This window comes from Sus scrofa, chromosome 17, assembly GCF_000003025.6.
Source record: "Sus scrofa isolate TJ Tabasco breed Duroc chromosome 17, Sscrofa11.1, whole genome shotgun sequence".
Lineage (NCBI taxonomy): Eukaryota > Metazoa > Chordata > Mammalia > Artiodactyla > Suidae > Sus > Sus scrofa.
Window position 1 is genome coordinate 57,849,741 of NC_010459.5, and position 25,523 is coordinate 57,875,263.

A 25,523-nucleotide genomic window follows, 5' to 3' on the forward strand; every position below is an offset into this window, starting at 1 on the left:
GACCCGCAACCTCATTGTTCCTAGTCGGATTCACCAACCACTGCACCACGATGGGAACTCCGCCTGTATGCTTTTTTTTTTCTCCACTGCAGTATCCATGGGGGTTAGACATTATTGCTTTTTTTGAGAGCTGAGAAAAGAGATTCAGAGGGGTGAAGTGGTTTACTCAAGGTTGCTATGGCAGCCAGAGTAATGGCCCCCCAAAGATGTCCCTGTCCCAAGCCCCATAACTTGTGACATCACCTTACATCACAGGGGAATTAAGGTTGCTCATGAGCTGACTTGAAACCAGGAAGAGTGGGAGTTCTTGCTGTGGCTCAGCAGGTTAAGGACCCGCTGTTGTATCTGTGAGGATGCAAGTTCGATCCCTGGCCTTACTCAGTGGGTTAAGGATCCGGTGTTGCCGTGAGCTGTGGTGTAGGTTGCAGACACAGCTTGGATCTGGCGTTGCCATGGCTGTGGCGTGGGCCTCAGCTACAGCTCCAATGAGACCCCAGTCCAGAAATTTCCATATGCCACAGATCCAGCCAGAAAAAGAAAAAAGAATTCTTTCAGTCTGTCTCCAGGGAAGATGTGAAGCTTGAATTCATCTTTTCGATGCGTCTGAACAGCCATGTTTCCCTCCTCTTCCCTTATTTCACCCAGATTCTATTCTTTCTGGAAAGTTTAAAAACCGGCAGCATTACCCCTCCCCCATCCCTAAGCCTTGGCTGGTGACCCGCCACATGGCAGCCTCTAAGCTCCCACCACATGTCTCCACCACCAGACGGAGCTCGTCCAGGGCAGAGCCAGAATCCCCCCTCCCCCTCCCCAGCACGGGGCACACAGTAGGTCCTCAGTGAACACTTGTTGAACAGACGAGTGAGTGAGTGAATGAAGACATGCAGGAAGCAAGTTCCAAGTCCAGCACAGCTGAGCTTTCCTGCCCACAGGCACCCGAATGGCTGGGGTGGCCCCTGCTGGGTAGTGACCTGTCTGGTTAAGGTGCTGCTACCCTGAGCCCCCTTTTCTCATCGACGAGATGGGGTGACAGCTGTAGGGGCCCCACGCCACCTCCCTCAGGGGGCTGTTGTAAGGGTCAGAGGAGTTCACGTTTTAGATGAGAGCAGTGTCTGGCACAGAGCCAATGCTCCAAAAAAGGTTAATAACAATAAAACTATTATTTATTATCATGCTGTATATTACCTACTTACCTGTCATAACTCTTCATGATAATAAGCGAGATTGGTTTTCCATATCCTGTAGTGTTGCAAAGTTTTATTTAAAGCTAGAGGTATTTGATTTTTTAAAAGGGAGTTGCAGTAATGGCTGTGCAGTGGTCCCCAGACCCGGGCCGGATTCTGAGGTGGTGTTGAATGATGGGTTAACATGACCCAGGGGGGCTGGGGACTCAACTGGGAGCAGCGTCCATAACCTGGTCACCAGGAGACGGGCACACGGTGGCCTGGGGCCTGGGCGTCGGTGTAGGCCCGGCCGAGGCTCTTTGGAGAAGCCTGAAAATGCTTTGCCAAGGACCTCAAAGGTGCTGGTACCTGGGCTCCCCCACTTTTTCTGCTCTGAATATGCGGCCTCCACCCCAGACCCGCGCTGGTATTTTTAGCACACAGGCACCCTGCACAGCCTCAAACACTCTGACCAAATTTAGAAATCTCAAGAGGTCTTTGCACTTCCACGCCCTGGGTAGGAGCAATGAATGAAAAGGCCCCCCCCCAGCCGCTGGTCCAGCTAAAGCCCACCCTAGCATTTGCTGGGCTCTGTCCACTGACAGGTGAGAAGTGAGAAAAAGCAAGTTGCAAGATCATGTGTGTGACATGGGTCTAGGTCTGCAGAATCAAAGACAATGCCCACATGCAAGGGTGTTCCGGATGGCAGAGCCCAGAGGGTGGCGGAGGTAGGGTGGGCTGGGGGGCGCTGAGGGGCTTGGAAGCTGGGGAGGTGAGTTAATGTTGCCCTTATGCAAAATTTGATATTTACTGTTTAAAGCGGATTAGGTCTGGAATTTGAAAACCTTGAGCACCAGAAAGTTTAAATATATCCCAAGACGAAAAGCCTCAAACCAAAGGCTCCCACGGGATTTCACAGTTTGCCAAGGGCTTCTGAGGCTCTGCATGGGGACCCCCACTCTTTCTATCGCTGGGCATCCACTCCGTATTCCCTAGCACCTATCAGATGTCCCAGGGGCTCCGAGGCTCAGGCTCGGGTGCCCTGTGTGCTGACTCCACCCCCAGCCCCAGGGAGGGGCGTGGCCAGGGCTGGCCAATCAGAGCACCGCAGGGCCCTGGTTCTTTGGGGCTGGGAGGTTACTACGTTGTTGAAAATGGAAGCCTCCGCTGAAGAGCTGTTGGGAAACCTCTGTCACATGAACCAATTCATTGGTGGAGATTGTCTGAGGCGCATCTGAGTCCTGCTGGGTCTCTGCAAGCAAAGGAGGCAGCACCCCTATGAATGCCCACAACGTGATGGCTGAATTATCAGGAATTTTGCATACCGGTTGTTAAACATGGCTAATACTAAAATTAAATTTTAGAAAGTTATAATTAAATGAGTTAGACTAAAAACAAAGGCAATGCGGAGTTCCCTTGTGGTGCAGTGGGTTAAGGCTCTGACATTGTCACTGCAGCGGTTTGGGTTGATGCTGTGGCATGGGTTCCAAAGCGAAGCCAAAAAGAAATGTAAAAATAAAAAAATAATAAAAACAAAGGCAATCCATACTCAGCACTTATCATCCCCTAACGATTTCACTGCACTTGGCAGTTATCCATGCCCTCGGGGTTGTTTCTCTCTATTGTGTCTACACAGTGGAAACGCTGTAGGGCAGGGTGTGCCTGTGTGCCCCCTGCTCCGCACACAGAGAGTCACAATGACAGCTCGAAACCCACTGTGGTTGGGAGTAGACACACCACGGAAACTGGCAAGTGCCACAGTTAAAAACTTTCTAATGAAGCAAACTCCAGACCAGGTGGCTTCACGGATAAATACGACCATTCAAGGAAGAAACAGTCCTAATTCTACACAAACTCTTCTAGAAAACGGAAGAAGAGGGAAATCTTCTCATTTCTTTTTTCTTTTTGGCACTGTCCTCGGCATGCGTAAGTTCCTGGGCCAGGGATCAAATTCGTGCCACAGCAGTGACAATGCCAATTCTTAACCCACTGAGCCACAAAGGAATCCCTCCAATCCATTTCTTGAGGCTAGCTTTATCCTTATACCAAAGATATTACAGGGAAAATACAGGGGTTCTGGCTGTGGCACAGTGGGTTAAGAATCCAACTGCAGCAACTCGGGTCACTGCAGAGGTGAAGGTTCAATTCCTGACCAGGTACAGTGCATTAAAGGATTCGGCATTGCTGCAGCTGCAGCATAGGTCAGCAGCTGCAGCTTGGATTCAATCCCTGGCCTGGGAACTTCCATATGCTGCAGGTGTGGCCATTAAAAGAGAAAGAAAGAAAGAACGAATGAACGAAAGAAAGAAAGAAACCTATGGACCAGTACTGCTAGTGTGTATAAATAAAAGATTCCTCAGCAAAAGATTATTAAGGCAAACCCAACAAAATATAAAAAGGATAACACATCATGACCAAGGCTGTGGAATGCAAGGCTGGTTCAATATTGGAAAATCAGTCCATATAATCCATAATTCTGGCAGATACAGAAAAATCACAAAATCACCTTAATTAATGTAGAAGAACACCCATTAATTCTCAGCAAACTCATAATAGAAAGAAATGTCCCCAATGTAATAAGGGGCATCTCCAAAATACCCACAAGTAACATCTTACTTAAAGGCAAAAGATTCAAAGATCTTTCCCCAAATTGGGAACTAGGCAAAGATGTTCACCCCAACTACTCTTACTCGACACCATACTGGAGGCCCTAGCTAGTGCAATATGGCAAGAAAATAAAAGCATAGATTGCAGAGGTGAAAAATAAAATTGTTTCTATTTGGAGATGGCATGATTATCTACTTAGAAAACACCATGGAATCTACAAAGTACCAGAAATAATAATAAGTGAGTTTAGTAAGGTTGCAGGATACAAGGTCAATATACAAAACTCAACTGTACTTCTCTATATGAGCAATGAACGAAAGGAACTTGAAATCCTAAAAAACAGTACAATTTACAACAGTACCAAAAAAAAAAAAAAAAACCCTCATGAAACACTTCGGTGCAAATTCCAACACCTGTATAAGGTCTGTTCCTTGAAGCCCACAAAACAATGATGAATGAAATAAAAAAAAAAAACCTAAATAAACCTAAATAAGTGGAGGGATATATATACTGTGTTCATGGATTGGAAGCCTCAATATTATTAAAAAGGACAAATTCTTCCCCCAGAATAGGAAAATTCATCCCCTCCAAAATGCAGTTTTGTTCATGAAAATGTACACATTTGTATAACTTTTGTACAAATCAACTAGTGGGTTTGCAAATTTATATGGCGAGGCAACGTTCTAGAAAAACTAAAATAATGTTGGCGGGCTCACATTGTTTAATTGTGATGCTTACTATAAAGCTACAGTAATCAAGACTGTGCTACCGATGAAAGGCTGGATTGGTGAGGGGACAGAACGGACTCCAAAAATAGACCCTCACATGTGTGGCCAATTTATTTTCAACACAGCTGCAAAGAGAGTTCAATGGACAAAGGAGAGTTTTTTGCAAGAAATGGTGCTGGAACAATTGGTCATCCAAACGTGACTGAAGACAACTTGATTGACACCTTCTATCATAAATAAACTTTAACTCAGAATGAATCTCTTACCTGCAAAAAGGAAAATTATGAAACTTCTAGAAGTAAACCTAGGGAAAAGAGTTTGTGACCTTGCATCATGCAAAGATGTCTTAGCCAAGGCACTAAAAGAATGATTCATCAAGAAAAAAAGATGAACTAGATATCATAAAATTTTTTTTAAAATTTGCTCTTTGAAAAACGCTGTTGATGGAATGAAAGGGGAAGACACAGAGTGAGAAAAAGTACGTGCAGAACATACGTCGGATGAAGAATTTGTGTCCAGAATCTATAAATAACCCTCAACCCAATTTAAACATGGTTAAAAGATTTGACCAGGGATTTCATCAGAGAAAATATGCAGATGGCGAGAAAATATGCAGACGGCGAGTACGCCCATGGAAAGATTTTCAAAATCACGTAGTGAAATGCAAGCTAAACCACAATGAGCTATCACGACACACCTACCTGGACAGCTCAAAACCAGACAAACCCTGGCAACGCCAAGTGGTGATGAGGATGTGGGGCAGCTGGCACCCTCATACTGAGCTGGCTGGAGTACAGGTGCATCCACTGTAGCATCTAGTTTGGCGGTTTCCTATCAAGGTAAACAAATATCTTCCTTATGAGAGCGCGATCTCACCTCAAGAGCCATGAAAATAGATATTTGCGCAAAACCTGTACACAGATGTTTATAAAAGCTTTCATCATAATCTGCCCAAAGCGGGAACAACCCAAATGTCCTAGACCTGAGGGATGGATAGCGAATGGTGGAACAGCCAACGGAACACAACCCTGCAAGAGCAGAAACTAACAAATGACTCAGGAAGCCGCAGGGCTGAATCTCAGTCATTACAGTGAGTGAAAGAAACCAGACTCACACATTTAGGCTTTTTTTTTTTTTTTTTTTTTTTTGGTCTTTTTAGGGCCGCACCTGTGGCATATGGAGGTTCCCAGGCTAGGTGTCAAATCGGAGCTGTAGCTGCCAGCCTGTACCACAGCCACAGCAATGCCAGATCCTTAACCCACTGCACGAGGCAGGGGATCAAATCTGCGTCCTCATGGATGCGAGTCAGATTCCTGATTGGAGTCCATCTATACGTCATTCTGGAAATAACTATATGGACATGAAGAAACCGGTGTTGCTAGGGGCTGGGAGCAGGTTAGCCACTGGCTACAAAGGGGCACAGTGGGATTTGGGATGGTGGCTCCATGACCGTTCATTTGTCCAAATTCATAGAAGGGCCCTACTTAAAGGGGGGATTTTGCTGTATGTAAGTTACACCTCAGAAATTAAAAATATGTTTAAAAAAAGATGCCTTCTTGGAAAACAGCACCGAGAAGAATCCCAACACCCATTTCACTTAAATAAAAAGTTGCAATTAGTAAACTAATTTCCATCTGGCCAGCATTTGAAGGCCCCACATTCCCATGACTAATTTCTACTTCTTCATGAACGTTTTTAAAAACACAATTTAAAAAAATGCAAGGATTTATCTGCACCATCCATCCATCCATCCATCCATCCGTCTGATATTACCCAATCTGCACCAATAAATGGTAAGAATAATTTTTAAGACCCGGCTGCTCTTACTCTGAAATGAGTCTGTTATTCAAAGCAGACAGTTACGCTGACCCAGGACAAACCCAGTTTGCCAAGTCAGACAAAAGCATTTTCAAACCCTCGTGCCCTACACGACATATTTACCATCGGCCTGATGGTCACGCCTGTACGGTCGGCAGATCCCGAATCTTCCTGCCGCTCCCTCCCCTTCCCACGGCTTATGCTCTGTTCCAGGTCACCTGAGCGTGGCATCGTGGTGCCAAGCCACGGAGGAGGCCTGGCAAATTCCAGAACACAAGTCACATGTCTTCTTCCATTCCCTCTGGGACAAAAACCAGTTGACAGGCCACCAGAGAGATGCTGAGTTGCTCTTTGGGGTAGAACCACCCAGAATGAAACACTTAAATCCCGGCTACCGATAAAAGCATTTTCAGTTTTTCCAACAATGGTGAAAACAGGGAAGAAGCCCAGCCTGGAGGGCAGGTGACCCCGAGCTGGCTTTGCCAGTGTGTCCAGTCCACGGGCCAGTGATTCTCATAAGCCCTCCAGACAATGCCAATGCCCAGACAGATTTTGGAGACGCCACGGTCAAGGGCCTTGAAGGAGCTGGGGTTCTGCCCCTGCCCCCATGATGGGATCGGATGACGGTCAGGTGTGCTGTGTGGCAGGACAGGGAACACAGAGCCACGCTCCAGGAGGGACACCACGCTGACCGAGGCCAATAGGAGACAAGACGACAGGTGCAGCGAGAAGCACAAACAACCCAAGTGACAGGTGATGCTGCTCTGAGCTGTCCCTGGCCACTCTGCCCAGGGTGTACCTGGAGCAGAAGCACCCCCAGAGATCTGGGCGTCGCTTGCAGAGGCACATGGCAGTGCCAGGCAGGGCTGTCCTGTTATCCTTGCTGCCCGCCGGCAGCTCCAGCCATGCCATCCATTCCTAAAGACACCCCGCTCCATCCCGCCTCCTCCAGCAAAGGCACCAGGCTGCGCCCTGCAGCTGGACGACTGCTGCTCTTCTCAGACGCTCCAAACAGCATCTCCACTTCGTTTGGAGGCTTGCAAGGGAGTTCAGTCGTCAGATATAACACGGTCCACGCCCCTGCTATTGAATAACAGCAACTTCAGGATCGTGCTCTAAAATCCACACGCACAAAGTAGAAAAAGACCAATCAGCAAGCATGGCCCCTTCTAGGAAATCTGTCATAACTGGTGACACTGCGGTCCCCACGGCTCGTCCCTGCAGAAAACATTCCAGGGGTTTCCCTGCTTAGCTGGGCACATCCATCACTCAATGTCCTCCATCTCCTCCGAAAGCCTCCTCCTTCCAAATACTAGCCTTGCAATTTAGGGATTTGGCATCAGGACTGCAGGCTTGCCAACGACACTCTGTGGCTGGGGCAGAAAAGCCCTCTCTGTTCCTGGATTCCATTCAAAATTGATTTTTGAACACCCGGGGCAGCTGTATTTAAATGCTTCTACACCAGCAGCAAACCTGGGCATGCCTGTGTAGTGGAACTTTTTTTTTTGCTTCGGACGAATTCTTTAACTGACAAAATGTTTTTACGGCATCGAAAAGTCCTAGAATCCCTTTGGGAATCGTTCGGTCAGTATTCACTGATGCTTTCAACGCCGTAAGCGCATCACTCGCATTTTCAGGCGGTAAAGCGGTTCTCACGCTTTGACATACTGGCTCTTCTCCACAAACACGTTTGTCTTGAAAGTTTCCAAACAGCCATGAAGTGAAAGGGCTATACCTTAGAAAAGGTTAAATGCAGCTTTTTGGATCAATTTAGGGGCCGATGCTGATTGCCTGAAAGTAATTCATTGTCTGGCGTGCTACTTTCTGTTGTTACTTTTCTGATGCTGATAGTTCAGGTCTTGGGATGTAATTATACTAATTATCAGGAGGAGTCTTTTAATCAGCGACCTTTGGACTCGTCTACAGACTGTCAGACTTCATTAACAGGAAATGACATCACGTGTCATCTCCGCTCATTTGGCTGCTTCTCAGAGGAATATTCCAGCAGGAGAGCTATTTGCAGCCTCCCTGCGTGGTCCCCCGGGGGCTGGCTCCCAGCCACGGGGGCTCAATTAAGAGGTTTTTTTTTTCTTTTCTTTACTGTGCTTTTTGTCTCAACCAGCATGATGAACATCCCTGATAGGACTTATCTGCAACTGCTCAGAAAATCAAGCGTCTGTGTCTTTTGACATCCTCAACTGCACATATACCATAGAAGACACTGATTTACAGAATAAAGGCTGATAATCACAGCCTCGGAGAGGATGCAAAAGCTACTTAAGGAGCCCCGTAAACGAGGCTGCCATTTAAAATCTGTGTTTTATCTGATACAGGCCATTAAAAATAAGCTGCAATAAAAGGATGGAGAGAAATGTATAAACAGTCAGACAAGCCAAAGGCTTTTCACCGAAGGTGTTTAAGTATGAAGAGCACCGCCCATGAATGACCGATGGTTGTAAAGGATACACTCACAGGGGCTATTCCATAAGGTTATCCATGGTGAGCCCCAAACGTAATGTTTACACCAGAAATAAGACCTGCAAAAGTCCCCGCCATTTTTAAAAGGCTGTTGAACTTGATCCTGTGAGCTGCCTGAGTTCCATCAGGACCAGCCTCTCCCCCCCGCCCCCGGGGTAACCAACCCTTTCAGTGCCTGACCTCAAACAACAGAGGTGTCCGTCATGCCTCAGGTTTGTTTAACAAGCATCCTTTATATAGTCAAACTGTTGTCAAACCGTGTTGCAATTTAAACAGCCTTGCCCCCAAACAGAGATTTAAATTGCGCAAGAGGTGAGCATTCCAGAATGGTTTCCTGCTGGATCTCAGGCCTATTTTAAGCTGAAGCGTGTCCTGCCCGACCCTCTCCAGGCTCTCTGACCCCAAGCCCACGAGCGGCTTTTCTTCCAGGCCCTGCAAAGGCCCCTGTCTCACTTAGCAGCCTCAAGTGCCAGAAAGCCTCCTGCTTCTATGAAAGACATACAGCTTTTTATTCATCTTTCTGGGTGGCTTGCGAGTGATCAAACACAACGCCAAGGCTTTGTTGTAACTTGCCGTGGTTTGTAACCAGCCCTGGGGTTAAAAAGGAAAGAAACCACTGCCCTCTAGTGGGGACTATTGTCACTGCTCCTGTTACAGAATCAAAGGCAGGGATTCTCTTTTGATCCAGGGGTTGGTGGGAATCTGGGTGCCTCACTGAATCAAAGTTGAGCATCCAGGCGGCACACGTGCAAAACGCTGCAAATGACCTACAAAAGACTGTTTCCGAGGAGTTTTTGATGGTGACTAGATGCCAAGAGGGCTTACAGTTTCAAACTTGTTGCTTACATATCTGTTCTTTTCAAATTAAAAAAATTTAAGGGGCCGCCTCTGTGGTGCAGTAGGTTAAGGATCTAGAGCTGCTGAAGATGTGACCATAGGTCGAAGCTGTGGCTCAGATCAATCCCTGGCCCCAGAACTTCCATATGCCACAGGTGCGGCCAATAAAAGAAAAAAGAAAAAAAATTAAAAAAATTTTAAATGTTGGTAAGATACATGATAGGAAATTTAGCACCCTATTTGAATGTAAGTTCAGCAATGTTAGGTATATTCACTTTGCAACCAATCTAAGGAAACCTTTTCATCTTCCCAACTGAAACTGTCCCCATTGGACCATAATTCCTCCTTCCCCCGCCCCCAGCCCCCCTCCGGCCAATCACCCTTCTATTTTCTGTCTCTATGAATCTGACTATGAATCTAGGAACCTCATATAAGCAGAGTCAGCAGTATTTGTCCTTCTGTTCGCTTTGTATAATATCCTCAAGGTTCATCCAGGCTGTAGCATGTCCAGAATCTCCTTCCTTTTCAAGGCTGAGACCACATTCTGTTTATCCACTTGTCCATCTATGGACATTTGAGCTACTCCCACCTTTTGGCCACTACGAAGAATGTTTCTATGAACATAGGGGTACAGATATCTCTTCAAGACCCTGCTTTTAATTCTTTGGGGCATATGCCCAAGTTGCTGAATCACATGGTAATTCTACTTTTCATTTTTTGAAGAACCTCCACCCTGTCTGCATAGCAGCTGCACCATTTCACACATGTGACCAACACACAGGGGTTTCAATGTCTCCACATCCTCACCAGGAAAAGAAGATATTTTTTAAAAACTGTCCTTCACATATGACAAAGAGGGTGCTTTGAAGTCATTTCATTTTATTGAGTTTTGCAAAACGTCTTTCAACAACCGTCAAAGAAGAAGAAGAAGCTGTTACAAAAGTTCCAATAGGCCCAATTACAGCATACAACACACCATGGGATGTGCAGTTTCAATTAATTCACTGTCATAAAAAGAATATACTGCCTTTCCTGCTGGGAAATTACTTCCATATGTTCACGCTCTACAAGGTTTCTGAACTTGGGGTATTTTTAAACAGCAGATCAGCATTTTAGGAACCTGAATTTAGTTCCCTAGTTGGGAGAAATTCTTCCACAAGGTACAGGCTTATCAAGTTGCACAGCAAATCATCACAATTTCGATTTTAAATACCTTACCATTTTATTTGTCAATGATATCGCAATAAAGCTGAACAGAGGACTTGGAATTGAGGACCTAAGAATGATTTTGATGCATGGGGGAGGGGAGTTCACAGCCAAAGCAGCTGCGGAGCTAAGAAACGAAGAAAAAGATGACTCGATATAAAGACAGGAACTAGTTAATTTTAAGTCCTAAGGAGGGAGTTCTCGCTCCGGCACCGTGGGTTAAGGCTCTGGCACTGCTGCAGCTGTGACGTAGGTCGCTGCTGCGGCTCAGGTCGGATCCCCGGCCCGAGAACTTGCACATGCCGCAGGGGTGGCCGAAAAGAGAGACAAAGAAAGTACTCAAGAGGCATTTCATAGGCTGCTCGACTGTGGAAAAATCTCCGCAGTTGGGAAAAGAGAAACACTCACTATAGGGTGTCCTAAAAAAGCACCAATTCTTGACAAATACGCATGTCGCTGTCACACTGCTGTGTGTCTTCTCACTCTGCCAATTATTTAAAAAATATCAACAAAGATGTTTTGGCAAAATAAAAGTGCGATGAACTGATCTAATCAAATAAGCAGTAATGGAATGTGATGGGGGGATTCAGAGCTGCCAAAGGACATAATTAAGAAAGAATATAGGAAATCTAAAAGCGAGACTTACTCTGGATCTCCCGAAGTAAAGAAATAACTCCTCATTTTCTACACACTGTTTTAAACTAGCATTAACATTCTTCTACACTGAATTTAGAACTAATCGAAAGTATGAGGGTATGCTCAATTTTATGGGAAATTCATTTCTGTAAAAAAGGACATAAAATTAGACTTTGATGTTTAAAACTCATACTACCAGAAATATCAGGGTGTGTACAATCCAGCATGTAGTTTCCCAGCTTTGACTGCCTGCCCAAGCACTGCATGGCTAAGTCTCCACTGCAACCTAAATAACTCTTCTCCAAAAATCACTGCTCATTCATCCTGGGCTGCCTTCCCAGTATCAAGCGAATGAATTCATAGGTTTGAGGTTTTATGTGGGCCCTTTATCAAGTACCTGTAATGGCTTTGGAACATCCAGTTGAAAACAGGCAAACAAATCTAGGCACTACCACGAGCTCTGGAAAAACTCCGACCACCCACGGCCGCGCTCTTAAGCGTTTCAGAGATGCTGCTAAACCCTTGTTATGCGCCTTGAGACCCCCCGCGCTGGAAGAACGTGCCCGACTCTGCATCATTTATCCATCACGGCCAAGATCATCTCGCACGTCAGGTCTTCATCCAGGTCCTCGCTGCCGGCCGCGGCTTCTCCGAGGTCGATGGGCACCAGGCCGCCCAAGGACGGCGCTCTGCTCATCAGGGCGGTTTCCTCGGCAGCGGCTTCTTGGGGAAAAAGGCACAGGGTTGGCAAATTTTAAATAAAGCCGAGACATTGGGATTGGTAAGCGGTGCCACTGGCTTTGGGAAACAACCGCTGAATTTGTAGCATGGCAGCAAGCGTTTTAGAAAACGAGCCTCCTGTTTATAGGGCGGCACAAATATCCTGATCTCAGCTCCCTGTTTAAGGCAGGGTTTCTGACCCTTGGCTCTGCAGGCATTTTCGGCTGGAGGATAATCTGCCGGGGATCGGGGGCAGGGGGGGCTGTCCCGCACATTGGAGGGTGGCTATCGGCCTCCCTGACCTCAGCCTGCCCAGTTGTGACAACTGGACATCGCCACCTGACCCCCTGGGGGCAGAATCAGCCCCAGGCGGAGAGCCTACTGTAAGGCGACGGCAGACCCCACGGACCCGATGGCTGAGCTGCTCACCCAAGTCCCGTCTCAGTGGCCCGGGAACAACACTCACGAAAAGAGAAATGCCAGCTACTCTCAGGCACCTGTCCCTCTGGCCAAGCGACATGTCCCGCGTCACTTCCGGGTCAAGTGTCCCGCCAGGTACACTGTGTGAGTCATACACAGAGCCCAACCACCCCTGCCCCCTTCTAGCAGCTTCTAAGCAGTGCAGCTCTTAGAGTCTAAAAACAAAGGCCCAGCGTAAACCCCGTAGGTGTACGCACATTCGGCCCTACTGATTTTCCCAATTACTTTCCAAGACCAGGGAACATGGCAAGATAATTTTGCTTGTGGCTCCTTGAAGCATTGGGGGAGTGAAGCGGGCAGGGCTCTAAGACCCAGGTCTTATGTACGAACGTGAATGTGAGCGTCACAGAATCGGTGCCAACCGACAGGGGCGTGTAGAAACCTATCAAGGACCTGGTGCAGGTCGTGGTGCCCCAGGGACGTGGCAAATGGAGACGTGAGGTGACAGTCTGGATGACACAGGTTAAAAAATCCTGAAAATGCACAGTACGTCGTGTTCTGGGCGACGATTAATCGGGTCACTTGTCTCAACTCACACTCTGAACACACAGCTGACCATCTTCCCCGTGCAAAATGTTGTCACGTGTCCGGTCTTTTCATTACCGGTACTTAAACCTGCGAGAGCTTCGCCGTGTCTGCCCTTCTGGCATGTGACCCTTCAAGGCTGGCAGTGTGCCCAGGGCCCTTCCCTGAGCTGGTCAACAGGATGTTCCTGCTTCAGACCACGGTGTAAGCCAAAGGCGGAGGAGGCACCCTGGAACCCTCCTTTCATCTTGCAAATTTTTTTCAATTTCTTGCAACACCACCATCTAGGGAGCACACTGAGGAGATGTCAGCTCAGGATGAACAAGGGCGAGGGGCTGCTGGGCGACAGCGGAGGCTGTGGATGCAGTGCAGGTGCGGATGTGGGTGCAGGTGAAGTCCTGGTGCTTGAACGCTGCGCCCCAGCAGAATGGACACCAACTGAGGGCCACTCCCTCAAGACCTTCCGCAGCCCACTGCTAGAGGCTAGTCTTACTCAGGTAGATCTGGGCACGAAGTGCTTAGGGGCTTCAGTATCAATTAAGAGAAAACACTGCATGTGGGTATCAAGAGGGGGCCCTTGGGTGTTTAACGAGCCAAGAAGGCTCACGTTCACATGGACGTCTTAGGATCCTGGCCTCGGGGTCTCTTTAGAGCTGAAGGATTTGAGTCCATTTCACCAGTTTGTCTTTGCCAAGAAAGGACTGTGCTCCTTATTCGCTGGTTTATTTAACAAGAGGCGAATGAAGCCACACCAACGCCAGCCTGGTGGGAGGAGCTGGGGACCCAATGGCCAAGCCCACCTTCCAGGGGCACAGGTGCAACAGGCACCTGCCCAAGGGTCAGAACGTGAAATCCAGCCCAGGCCAGGGTTTGTAAAGCAGAGGCACAGTCCTGGGTACCTGCGTGGGTCGGGGGCAAGCTAGTTGGGGGTCAGAGCTGAGATCTCAGGGGTGCACAGGTACGACCTCGGGGATCTGGGGCACAGTCACCCAGGAATTCCAGGCACAGGAAAGGGGGAGCCTGGCCTGGCTGGGAAGGGGGACCCACATGGCGGGGGCCCCAGTGGGCACGCAGCGCCTGGGCTCCTGGGCTTGGAGCAGTGGGTGGTCAGGGAAGCAGCTGCAGAGGGTGGGTGATGAGGACGGAGAGTCCCGATATCCCCCCAGGAGAGGCGCTGCTGGAGGATGTCCTGGCCGGGGGGGAGGCAGGGGTGGCCTCAGCCGTGCAGGGTCTGAAGCGTGGGACCGGCGGTCTCCGGGTGTGGGTGAGAGGGAGCTGCCAGTGCAAGCTGTGTGGGTCAGGGATGAGGAGAGAACAAGGCCGGGGGTGGGAGGTGTCCAGACTTCAGCTGTGGATGGAGGGAGCTTGAGACAACTGAGGGGAGATGCGCCCCAGGCCACTGAATATTCGCTCCCTGTCTGCAGAGTCTCTGGGCCTGGCCCCAGACCATCCGGGACCCGCCTGGAGGAACTGAAGCCACACAAGAGGGTGTGGGCCTGGTGTAGACGCAGGTTTAGGTGTGGGTACAGGTGTGGCTGTGTGGATATAGATGTGGGCGTGGGCACAGGTGTGGACGTGGTGCAGATGTGGACGTGGTGCAGGTGTGGACGTGGTGCAGGTGTGGACATGAGGCACGTGTGGGCATGGGTGCAGGTGTGGGGCTTGGGGCGGCGATCCTCTCTGGTCACCAGGCTGACTGCGGAGGGGGAGACGGGCGGGAGCAGCTGTGTTTAGAAGAGGCGGAGGGAGTGAGGGCAGCCAGAGGGGCCGAAGAAGCGCCAGGAGGAAGCTGTCCGCTGAGCTGGGGTGGGAGGTGAAGATGTCGGGTCAGCTGTGCAAGGGCTGCGGGGAGCAGGGAAAGGCCAGCAGATCGCAGGGACCCCGGGTGGCGTGATGGGGCCACAAGGGGCAGGCAGGGCAGGCCGGGTGAGAGGAGACCCGGCGAGTCTGCGGGAGTGAGAGGGAGCCACGTGCAGCTGGGAGTCCTGCCGGTGTTTTTGTTTTTCTCAAGACACAAGCCTGTTTCAGTCTGGCCGGAAGGATCAGGCTGACCCCGACAAGGTGGCTGCTGGGGAGGGAGACGAGAAACGCGGAGGGGTGAGTGGGAGGGACAGACCCAGGCAGAGATGCCATGGGCTCCTTGGAGGCGGCCAGACTTCCGTGGGCCATTCCTCCATAAAAACGATGAGAACAGGTATTTTATGACACTTTCCGCACAAAGACAACCTAGTCCAGGCTGGATTCGTGATTTTATGCCCGTTATTGTGACGACCCCTTTTCTTCTGACGTCACCCCACAAACAGGTGGGCGGATGTGAGGCTGCAGATGGATAAGCTGGAGCCCCAGCTGGGTAGGGGTGCTGGTGCATAAGGATGGTCCCCCCTGCTTTCCAGCCACAGCCTCGCCCTCCTTGGCCTGGGGGTCGGGGCAGGTCCCCCCTGCCCCTCAGTTCTCTCCCTGCGGGCAGCGTGGGGCTGCACTCAGGAGAGGGACTGCGGGCGCTCTCTGTGGGACTCCTGCAGAGACAGCAAGCTGCTCCAGAAATGAACTGTGGGTCCTACCTGACAGGAGACCCCTTGGTCCTGCCGGTCACCTGCCCAGCAGGCCTGGCTCCTGGTTCGAGCGTGGCCAGGCGGGTGAGACATGGGAAAAGAGCCAGGGAGTCTGGCATGAGGACTGTTATTTAATGAGGGGCGGGGAAGGGCCGCAAGATGCCCAATTAAACCTGAGTGTCAGATAAACAGGGAATTACCGCTCGGTATGAGTCTATCCCAGAGAGCGATGGGGTATACTCACACGACAAAGTTATTCATGGTTTATCTGAACTGCAAATTCAACCGGGCGTCCTCTACTTTAGGTGACAAGCCTTGAGGAAGGAGCAGGCTGAGCGCTGCCTGTGGGAACATCCCCACGTCCAGGGTTGGGGCTGGAATTGAAATCTAGGGAATTGTAAAGACGCGGTTGCCATGCAAACGTTTTGGCTTCGTCTTTGTTGTGAGGCTGCCTGGTTCTGATTACGCACAAGGCCCAAGATTCTCCTCCGAAAGGAACAGCAACTACAGAGGACAGCAGCCCTGGAGTCGGGGCTGCCCCTTGTGCAGCAGGCTGTCCCGCACAGGGTCCCCAGGACAAGGACAACCTCTGTGTTAACACCTGGGGACGCACGTCTGCTCCCTGAGGCCGGAGTGGGGTCAACGGCAGCCCCCCCAACACCACATCCTAACCGCCTGAACCTGGGGTCGTGACCTTATTTGGAAGACGGGTCTTTGAAGGTATAATTGAGATGAGATCGCCCTGGATTTTCCAGGCAGGCCCTAAATCCAATGACAAGTGTCTACGAAGGACAGAAGAGGCGAGATGCAAAAGGGGCGGGTGGCTGCGTGCAGACGGAGGCGGAGACTGGGTGATGCAGCTTCAGGCCGAAGGGCGCCTGGGCCACCAGAGGCCAGGAAAAGCGAGGATGGACCCCCACCCCCTTCCTGAGTCTCCAGAGGGAGCCGCCTGCTGATGCCTTGATTTAGGGTGTCTGCCCCCAGAACTGGAAGAAGATAAACTTAGGTTGTTCTAAGCCACCCAGTGTGTGGTCACTTGTGGCAGCAGCCCCAGGAAATGGCCCGGGAGCCCAGCAGCTCCACCAGGCACAGGGTCAGGCCACCACCTCGACCGTGTCCCGCCAGGACCTGGGTGACGGGAGGTGTGGACCCGCCGGGGCCCCAGGCCCGCCTGCTCCCCGCCATCGCTCCCACTTTCCCAACAACGAGAAAACGGTCAAATGCACCCGCCCCGTTTACGACGAGGTACCGTGTTGCGTGGCTGCCTCTTTCGGGACGGCCGGCTTTCTCTTCTTCACTCTTCTTCCTTTTTCCGAGGGGGCCGGCTTTTCCTGCTCCGAGTCACACTTCTCTGAGTGTCTCTTCATGTTATTCTGCCGGAGAAATGACACAGAGCACCGTGAAACTTGGCGTCACTGGGGATGGCACGGAAAACCCACGGCTAAAGGGACGGGAAACCGGGAGGGGCGAGTACTTTGCACGACCTTGTACAAAAAGACAACTAAAAAGGGGTGACCCTTTCCGTCGTGTGTAGTTCTAGACAAAACCCGGATTTTAAATATTTTTAAAACCATGGACAAGTCAATGAGAAGACAAAATTAATTAACTTATTTTTGCGTTTTAGGGCCGCACTCAAAGCATATGGAAATTCCCAGGCTAGGGTTCGAATCGGAGCTGTTGCTGCCGGCCTACACCACAGCCATGGCAACACCAGATCTGAGCCACCTCTGCAACCTACACCACAGCTCATGGCAACGCTGGATCCTTAACCCATAGAACGAGGCCAGGGATTGAACCTGCATCCTCATAGATACCAGTTGGGTTCTTAACCCACTGAACCACCAGAGGGAACTCCGAAATTAATTTTTCTTGAATGTGTCTATCTCCAAAGTGAGGCCTGATGTCACACCCAAAATTCAATGTATCTGTGTGTACATGTGTAACTGGGCCACCCTGCTGCACAGCAGACATCATCAAATGTTATAAATCAACGATACTTCCATAAAACTTAAAAAAAAGGAAAAAAATAAATGTATGACTGATTTTTATGAAAATCACCCACATACCATGGAACTTTTACTGCCCCGTCAGCTTTTCTCCTGACCTACAATGCACAGAGATATGAAGACTGCACCACAGGAGTCCCCCGGTGGTTCAGTGCGTTAAAGACTTGGTGTTGTCACTGCTGTGGCTCGAGTCACTGCTGTGGTGCAGGTTCGATCCCTGGCCTGGGAACTTATGCATGCTTCGGTGCAGCCAGAAGAAAAAGGAGAAGAAGAAGAAAAAAGAGACCGTACAACATTTGGAATTAAAAAGGCAGCTCAGAGATTTCCTAGTCAATGATATATTTTTATGTGAACACTAGGGATGATTTAAAATAAGTTAGAATACTTACACTATTTGAAAAGTTCATATGCTAAAGTAAGCTACTGGTGGCAGGGGATTAAATAGGTCAGTTACAGAAAACGAGCCCCTCATTTGCATCTTGACTTCAGCGTGGTGCTCAGACCATCCTGGTGCCTGGGCAGGAGGAGGAAGGTTTCACAGGTAAGCGGGGGGGGGGGGGGGGGGCTTCCATTTACGGTCCCCACAGGGGTTGCCCACTGAGGCAGAGGGGCAGGTCTAGCCGGCCAGCTGTCCCGGGCAAGGAAGTCGTGTGGGCCACATCCGCCAAGCCTGCTTTGGGGCCACACTGGCAGACCTGAGTGGTTGGGGCAGAAACTGGTCTGTGAAGCTGGAAATATGTACTTACTGGCTCTTTTATTTATTTATTTATTTTTATTACTCAATGAATGTATTACATTTATTGCTGGGGTTGTGGGTTGGAAATCCTATAAAATTGGATTGTGATGATCATTGTACAACGATCTGGCTCTTTTCAGAAAAAAAAAAAATATTGTGCCGCCCCCTGGTTTCTAAGGTGATGACGTATAAACCAAGCCTTTTATTTTATTTTATTTATTTATTTATTTTTGCCATTTCTAGGGCCGCTTCTGCGGCATATGGAGGTTCCCAGGCTAGGGGTCTAATCGGAGCCGTAGCCACCGGCCAACGCCACAGCCACAGCAACGTGGGATCCGAGCCGTGTCTGCAACCTGCACCACAGCTCACGGCAATGTAGGATCCTTAACCCACTGAGCAAGGGCAGGGATCGAACCCGCAACCTCATGGTTCCTAGTGGGATTCGTTAACCACTGCGCCACGACGGGAACTCCAAACCAAGCCTTTTAGAGTCAAGGATTCCTTTATGAATAGGACCAAAGCAATGGCTCCTCCCCCAGCAAAGTGCCGTCTGTCTCCACACCCCCCCATCTCCCCATGATGTCGCGGAGTTTGTGGCGAAGAACGCCTCAGGTGCGGCGGTTCTGTGAGCGGCATTGATACGGTGGGGCATTTTGGGGGATTTCTTCCCGTGGTCAGCACAAAGATCAAGCTCTGTGTACATCACTGCTTACATGCGTGAGCGCATCTAAACAGTTCTCGGAGGCGTGCTAAATCTTTATCTGCAGTGCCAACTGCTAATGGTTTAAAATAACTCTGCAAAACTGGAAGACAGTCTTTATAAAAAGTCTTCCTTACGAAATATCAGGCCAATCTGCACAGATCAGGAGTTTAATGGAGAGAGTGTCTCTTACGTCTCACCATGTTCTCCAAACCTATATAAGCGGCTGATAACAAGGAGTCGTATTAATTAAATGTTGATTTTAAAATAACTTCAAATAAATAATTTCAAATTATAGAGCACTGCCACTGTTCAACATGTATGTTTGCAGCAAGAAACCTCTATTATCTATGATTAAAGTAATATATAGAAAAAAAAAAAAAGAACTCCTGGAGTTCCTGTCGTGGCTCAGCGGGTTACAAACCTAAGTATCCATGAGGATGCGGATTCGATCCCTGGCCTCACTCAGGGGGTGAAGGATCTGGCGTTGCCGTGAGCTGTGGTGTAGGTCGCAGAGGTGGCTCGGATCTGGCGTTGCTGTGGCTGTGGCTGTGGCCGGCAGCTGCAGCTCCGATTCAACCCTTAGCCTGGGAACCTCCATATGCTGCACCTGCAGCTCTAAAGACACACACACACACACACACACACACACACACACACACACACAGACAGAACTCCCGATACTAGTTTCGGATGAACCCACGAAGCACATCCAGCCTTGAAAACGTAAGTGGGGTAAGATTTTAAGTAAACACACTGATATTTAGGGCCCAGAGGGCAAAGCAACATGACAAGCATCTGTGGGGGGGAAATGTTTCTGAGAGAGGAGGCTCCCCAGGTCCTGAATTCAGAGCAGGATCCTTCTGGGAAGGAAGGGGCAGCCTGCGACCTTCTGATGTGGGGGGACCCTGGGACCACTGTGCTAAAGAAGGGAAGTTTGTGACTCATTTTCTTTTTAAAAATCCAACTGGATTCACATATCCCAAAGAGCTTTCATTTATTTAATTTGTAGACACTTAGTTCTTTTTAGCTTTACAAACACGGCTTCTCTCTTTTTATTATGGAAAATTTTATATATGACACACACAAAAGCAGAAATAACCATACAGTGAATCTTCATGGACCCCGACCCCAACCCCCTTTCAGCACTTAACTTTGTAAAGAGCAGTTTAAAGGGTCACAGCAAAACTGAGAGGGAAGCAGAGACAACTGCCTAGCAAATCCTCTGGGCGTTGCCTGTTTCCTCCTCCTCCAACCCCAGCCCCTGGCAACCCCCGACTGGTTTCCTATCTCCGTAGCTTTGCCTTTTCCAGGGTGTCTTATGGTTGGAATCATACAGTATGGAGTCTTTTCAGACTGCTTCTTTCACCTAGTGCACATTTAAAGTTGCTCCATGTCTTGGCACCTTGGAAAACCAAATATAGAACTACCATATGACCCAGCAATCCCACTCCTGGGCATATTTCTGGACAAAACTCTCCAAGAAAAAGTTACATGCCCCTGTATGTTCATAGCAGCGCTATTCACAATGGCCAAGACATGGAAACCACCTAAATGTCCACTGGCAGATGAATGGATTAAGACAATGTGGGACATATACACAGTGGAATACTACTCAGCCATAAAAAAGAACACAATAATGCCATTTGCAGCAACCTGGATGGAACTAGAGACTCTCACACTAAGTGAAGTCAGTCAGAAAGAGAGGAAAATACCATAGGATATTGATATCACTAATATCTGGACTGTGATACACAGCACAAATAAAACGATCTACAGGAAAGAAACAAACTCATGGACCTGGAGAACAGACTTACGGTTGCTGAGGGGGAGGGGGAGGGAGTGGGATGGACTGGGAGTCTGGGGTTGGTAAATGCAAATGATTGCATCTGGAGTGGATAAGCAATGAAATCCCGCTGTATAGCATGCGGAACTGTATCTAGTCACTTGTGAGGGAACATGATGGAAGATAATGTGACAAAAAGAAATATACATACATACATACATATATACATATGTCCGAACGACTGGGTCACTTCGCTGTGCAACATAAATTGACAGAACACTGTAAATCTAGTAAAAAATTAAAAAATAAAATAAATAAAAAATGAAGTTCCTGCATGTCTTTTCATGGCTTGATAGCTCATTTCTTTTTAATTTATTCAAAAAAATTTTTTTTTGTTATTTTATGGCCACACCCACAGCCGCACAGGGAAGTTTCTGGGCCAGGAATTGAATCTGAGCCACAGCTGCCACCTCTGCTGCAGCTGCAGCAATGCTGGATCCTTTAACCACCCGAGCCACTGCAGTCAGGTTCTTAACCCACTGCACCACAGTGGGAACTCCCCAGCTCATTTCTTTTCAGTGCTGAGTAATATTCCAGTGTCTGGATGCCCCACGGTCTATTTATCCATCCGCCTACCCAGGGACATCTTGGTTACTTCTAAGTCGAGCAATTATGAGTGAAGCTGCTATACCTGTCTGTGAGCAGCTGTCTGTGTGGACATAAGCTTTCCACACGTTTGGGTAAATACCAAAGAGCCTGACTGCAGGATTGTATGGCACGAGCATATTTAATTTTGTATGAACCTTGCAAACTGGCTTCCAAGGTGGCTGCAGCGTTTTGCACTCCCAGGAGCAAAGAACGAGAGCTTCGGTTGCTCCGCATCCTCTCTGGCGTTCGGTCTGGTCCACGTTCTGGATCCTGGCCACCTCGGTAGGTGCGTCATGGTGTCTCGTCTTAATCCGCATCTCTCTGATGACGCCCCATGGGGAACCCTTCTTCATACGCTCGCGTGCCTTCTGCAGTTCTTTTCTGGTGAGGCCTCTGTGTGTGCCTTTGGCCATCTGCACATCGGGTTGTCTTCTTGTTGCGGGGTTTCAAGAGTTCTTTATAAGTTGGATTAAGTCTTCTATCAGATGTGACTTTCGCATTTATGTTCTAGGCTGTTGCTGGTCTTCTCACTCTTCTGACAAAGGCTTTCAGAGAACAGAAGTTTTTAATCTTATTCGAGCTCAATTTACCAGCTGCTCCTTTCATGGATTGTGTCTTTGGTGTTTTATCTAAAAAGTCACCACCAGGAGTTCCCATTGTGGTGCAGTGGTTAACGAGTCCGACTAGGAACCATGAGGTTGAGGGTTCGATCCCTGGCCTCACTCAGTGGGTTAAGGATCTGGCATTGCCGTGAGCTGTGGTGTAGGTTGCAGACGCGGCTCGGATCCTGCATCGCTGTGGCTGTGGTGTAGGCTGGTGGCTCCAGCTCCGATTAGACCCCTAGCCTGGGAACCTCCATATGCCATGGGAGTGGCCCTAGAAAAGGCAAAAAGACGAGAAAAAAAAAAAAAAGTCACCACCATACCAAGGCCATCTAGATTTTTTGTCTTATGTTATCTTCTAGGCCTTTTATAGTTTTGTGTTTTGCGTTTAGGTCTGTGACCCATTTTGAGTTAATTTTTGTGAAGGGTGTCCAGATTCGTGTCTAGATTCTTTTTTTTTTTTTTTTTTTTCGTGTGGACGTCCATGGTTCCTGCACCATTGGTTGAAAAGGAGGTCTTTTCTCTCTTGTGCTGCTCCTTCTCGAAGGGCAGCTGACTATCTCTGGGGGTCTGTTTCTGAGCTCTCTCTTCTGTTCCACTGAGCTGTCTGTTCCTTCACCAATATCACCCTGTCTTGATTACCACCAAAGCGTTAGAATACGTCTTGGAGCCGGAGAGTCAGTCCTTCAACTTCATTCTTCTTCAGTATTAAGTAGGCTCTCCTGGGTCTTTTGCTCTCTCTTCTAAACCTTAGACTCAGCTTCTCAATCCAGAAAATAACGTGCTGAGATTTTGGTAGGAGCTGCACTGAATCTGCCGGTGACATCCTGACGGTACTGAGGTTTCTCATCCATGAACATGGAATGTCTCTCCATTTATTTAGCTCTTCTGGTCGACTTACAAGGTTAATTTCTGCCGTACAACGAAGTGACTCCGTTTCACACACACACACACACGATACATATACACAGATTCTTTTTGTATTCTTTCCCAATACGGTTTATCACAAGATGTTGAACGCGGCTCCTTGTGCTGCGCAGTAGGACCTGCTGTTCACCCGGGGCCGTCTTCACTTCTCTTATAATACTGATCTCCAGCATTTCTTTTTGGTCTGTCTTCGGATTTCCAGCTCTGCTTACACGGCCCGTCTGTGCTTCTGGGCTGCCTCCTTTCCCCCTTAGAGCCCCTTTGCATTAATCACAGTGGTTTTAAACTCCTGGTCTGATCATTCCAACGTCTCTGTTGTTTCTGTGTTTTGTTGCCTTTTTTTTTTTTTTTTTTGTCTTTTTAGGGCCATACCTGCAGCATATGGAGGTTCCTAGGCTAGGGGTCTAATCAGAGCTGGAGCTGCCGGCCTACGCCACAGCCACAGCAACGTGGGTTCCAAGCCATGTCTGCAACCTACATCACAGCTCACGGCAACGCTGGATCCTTAACCCACTGAGCGAGGCCAGGGATCGAAACTGTGCCCTCATGGATGCCTGTGAGATTCATTTCCACTGAGTCACGACGGGAACTCCCCGTTTCTCGTTCTGATGCTTGCTCTGTTTCTTCAGATTGTGGGGTTGTTTTTGTCGTTTGGAATGCGGTGGCATTTTTTTCTTGAGAGCTGGGCGTGACGTCCTGCTTAAGAGGCTGCCGTAAACAGGCCTCAGTAACGTGGTGCTGGGAGTGCAGGATGTGCAGCCTTTTAGGTCTCGGCCTTTTCGGGAGCTCAGTTTCTTTTCCTTTCTCTGTTGGGTGTGGACAGAATGTCTAGAACGGGCTGGTTATTTTCCTTCTCCATGTCAGTGAGGCTCTGATAAAACCCCAGTGGGCCAGGCTCTGGTTAACTAGTTTCCTCTTTTTGCTGTTTTTCCAGGGCCGCACCCATGGCCTGTGGAAGTTCCCAGGCTAGGGGTCAAATCAGAGCAGTAGCAACGCCGGATCTTTGACCCACTGAGGAAGACCAGGGATCAAACCCGCATCCTCATGGATCCTAGTCAGGTTCTTAACCCACAGAGCCACAATAGGAACTCCTGGTCAGTTTCCTGTAGGGCAAGCCTTTGGGACTGAGAGCCCTGGGGCAATATGGACCAGCTCCTCCCCACTGCCCCTGCAGGAAGTAGGAGATTTTTTAGATATTCACTGTGGGGACCTTGCTAAATTCCTGCTGGTAAATCTCACACTATCACGGGGGTCCCGCTGGAGCGGATCCCGTGCACATCGGAGCGCTCGGAGTTGCGCACGCTGACCTGCAGCCATGCGTCAATGACAGCCCAGTTCCCCCACGTCAGCAGGCTCTGTTTCCAAGTCTCTGCTCAGGAAGGAGGGACGCCCTGCACACACCTTTTGGGTCTCCAGTCTTGGCAGCAGCGGTTTGCCGTGTGTCTTCGCCCCTCCTAAGGATCCTAAAAGAGCTGGCGATTGTCCCCTCTGTCCTGCTTTCTCCTTGTTCCGAAAGAGTGGCAACTTCAGTTCAGGTTCCTTACGCACAGAACCGGAAAGTCCCTCTATATTTTCTTAAAGAGCCTAGTTGAGATCTAATTCACATACTACACAATTCATCCCTTGAAAGTGTATACTTCAAGGTTTTTGGTTTATTTGCAGGATTCTGCAACCGTCCACCACACTCACCTTTAGAACATTTCAAAAAGGAACCCTCTACTCTTTTTTTTTTTTTTTTTTGCCTTTCTCTAAGGCTGCACCCTCGGCATATGGAGGTTCCCGGGCTCGGGGTCTAATGGGAGCTGTAGCGACTGGCCTACACCAGAGCCCCAGCAACGCCAGATCTGAGCCATGTCTGCAACCTACAACACAGCTCACAGTAATGCCGAATCCTTAAATCCTTAACCCGCTGAGCGAGGTAGGGGATCGAACCTGCCACCTCATGGTTCCTAGGCGGATTCCTTAACCACTGCACCATGACGGGAACTCCCAGGAACCCTACTACTCTTAACTCCCAGGAACCTCTACTCTTTTTTTTTTTTTTTTTTTTTGTCTTTTTTGTCTTTTTGTTGTCGTTGTTGTTGTTGTTGCTATTTCTTGGGCCGCTTCCGCGGCATATGGAGGTTCCCAGGCTAGGGGTTGAATCCGAGCTGTAGCCACCGGCCTATGCCAGAGCCACAGCAATGCGGGATCCGAGCCGCGTCTGCGACCTACACCACAGCTCATGGCAACGCTGGATCGTTAACCCACTGAGCAAGGGCAGGGACCGAACCCGCAACCTCATGGTTCCTAGTCGGATTCGTTAACCACTGCGCCACGACGGGAACTTCGGGAACCTCTACTCTTAACAGTCCCTCTGTGTCCCCTC

At 49.0% G+C, this 25,523-nt stretch overlaps 1 protein-coding gene across 3 annotated transcripts in view; it reads right to left on the bottom strand.

The window, feature by feature from the left end:
* Positions 10,491-25,523, bottom strand: part of CTCFL (CCCTC-binding factor like) — a 30,864-nt gene continuing 15,831 nt past the window's right edge. Inside the window, exons 9-10 of one of the 3 annotated variants that reach the window (XM_013985485.2) lie at positions 17,000-17,123; positions 10,491-12,193 (exon numbers count right to left, since the gene is read on the bottom strand). In XM_013985485.2, coding sequence (XP_013840939.1) covers positions 12,048-12,193; positions 17,000-17,123 — 270 coding nt within the window. In that variant the 3' untranslated portion in view covers positions 10,491-12,047. Of the gene's footprint in view, positions 12,197-16,999; positions 17,124-25,523 lie in introns of all 3 variants that reach the window. The other 2 variants (XM_013985484.2, NM_001110174.1) reach the window with 2 other exon arrangements.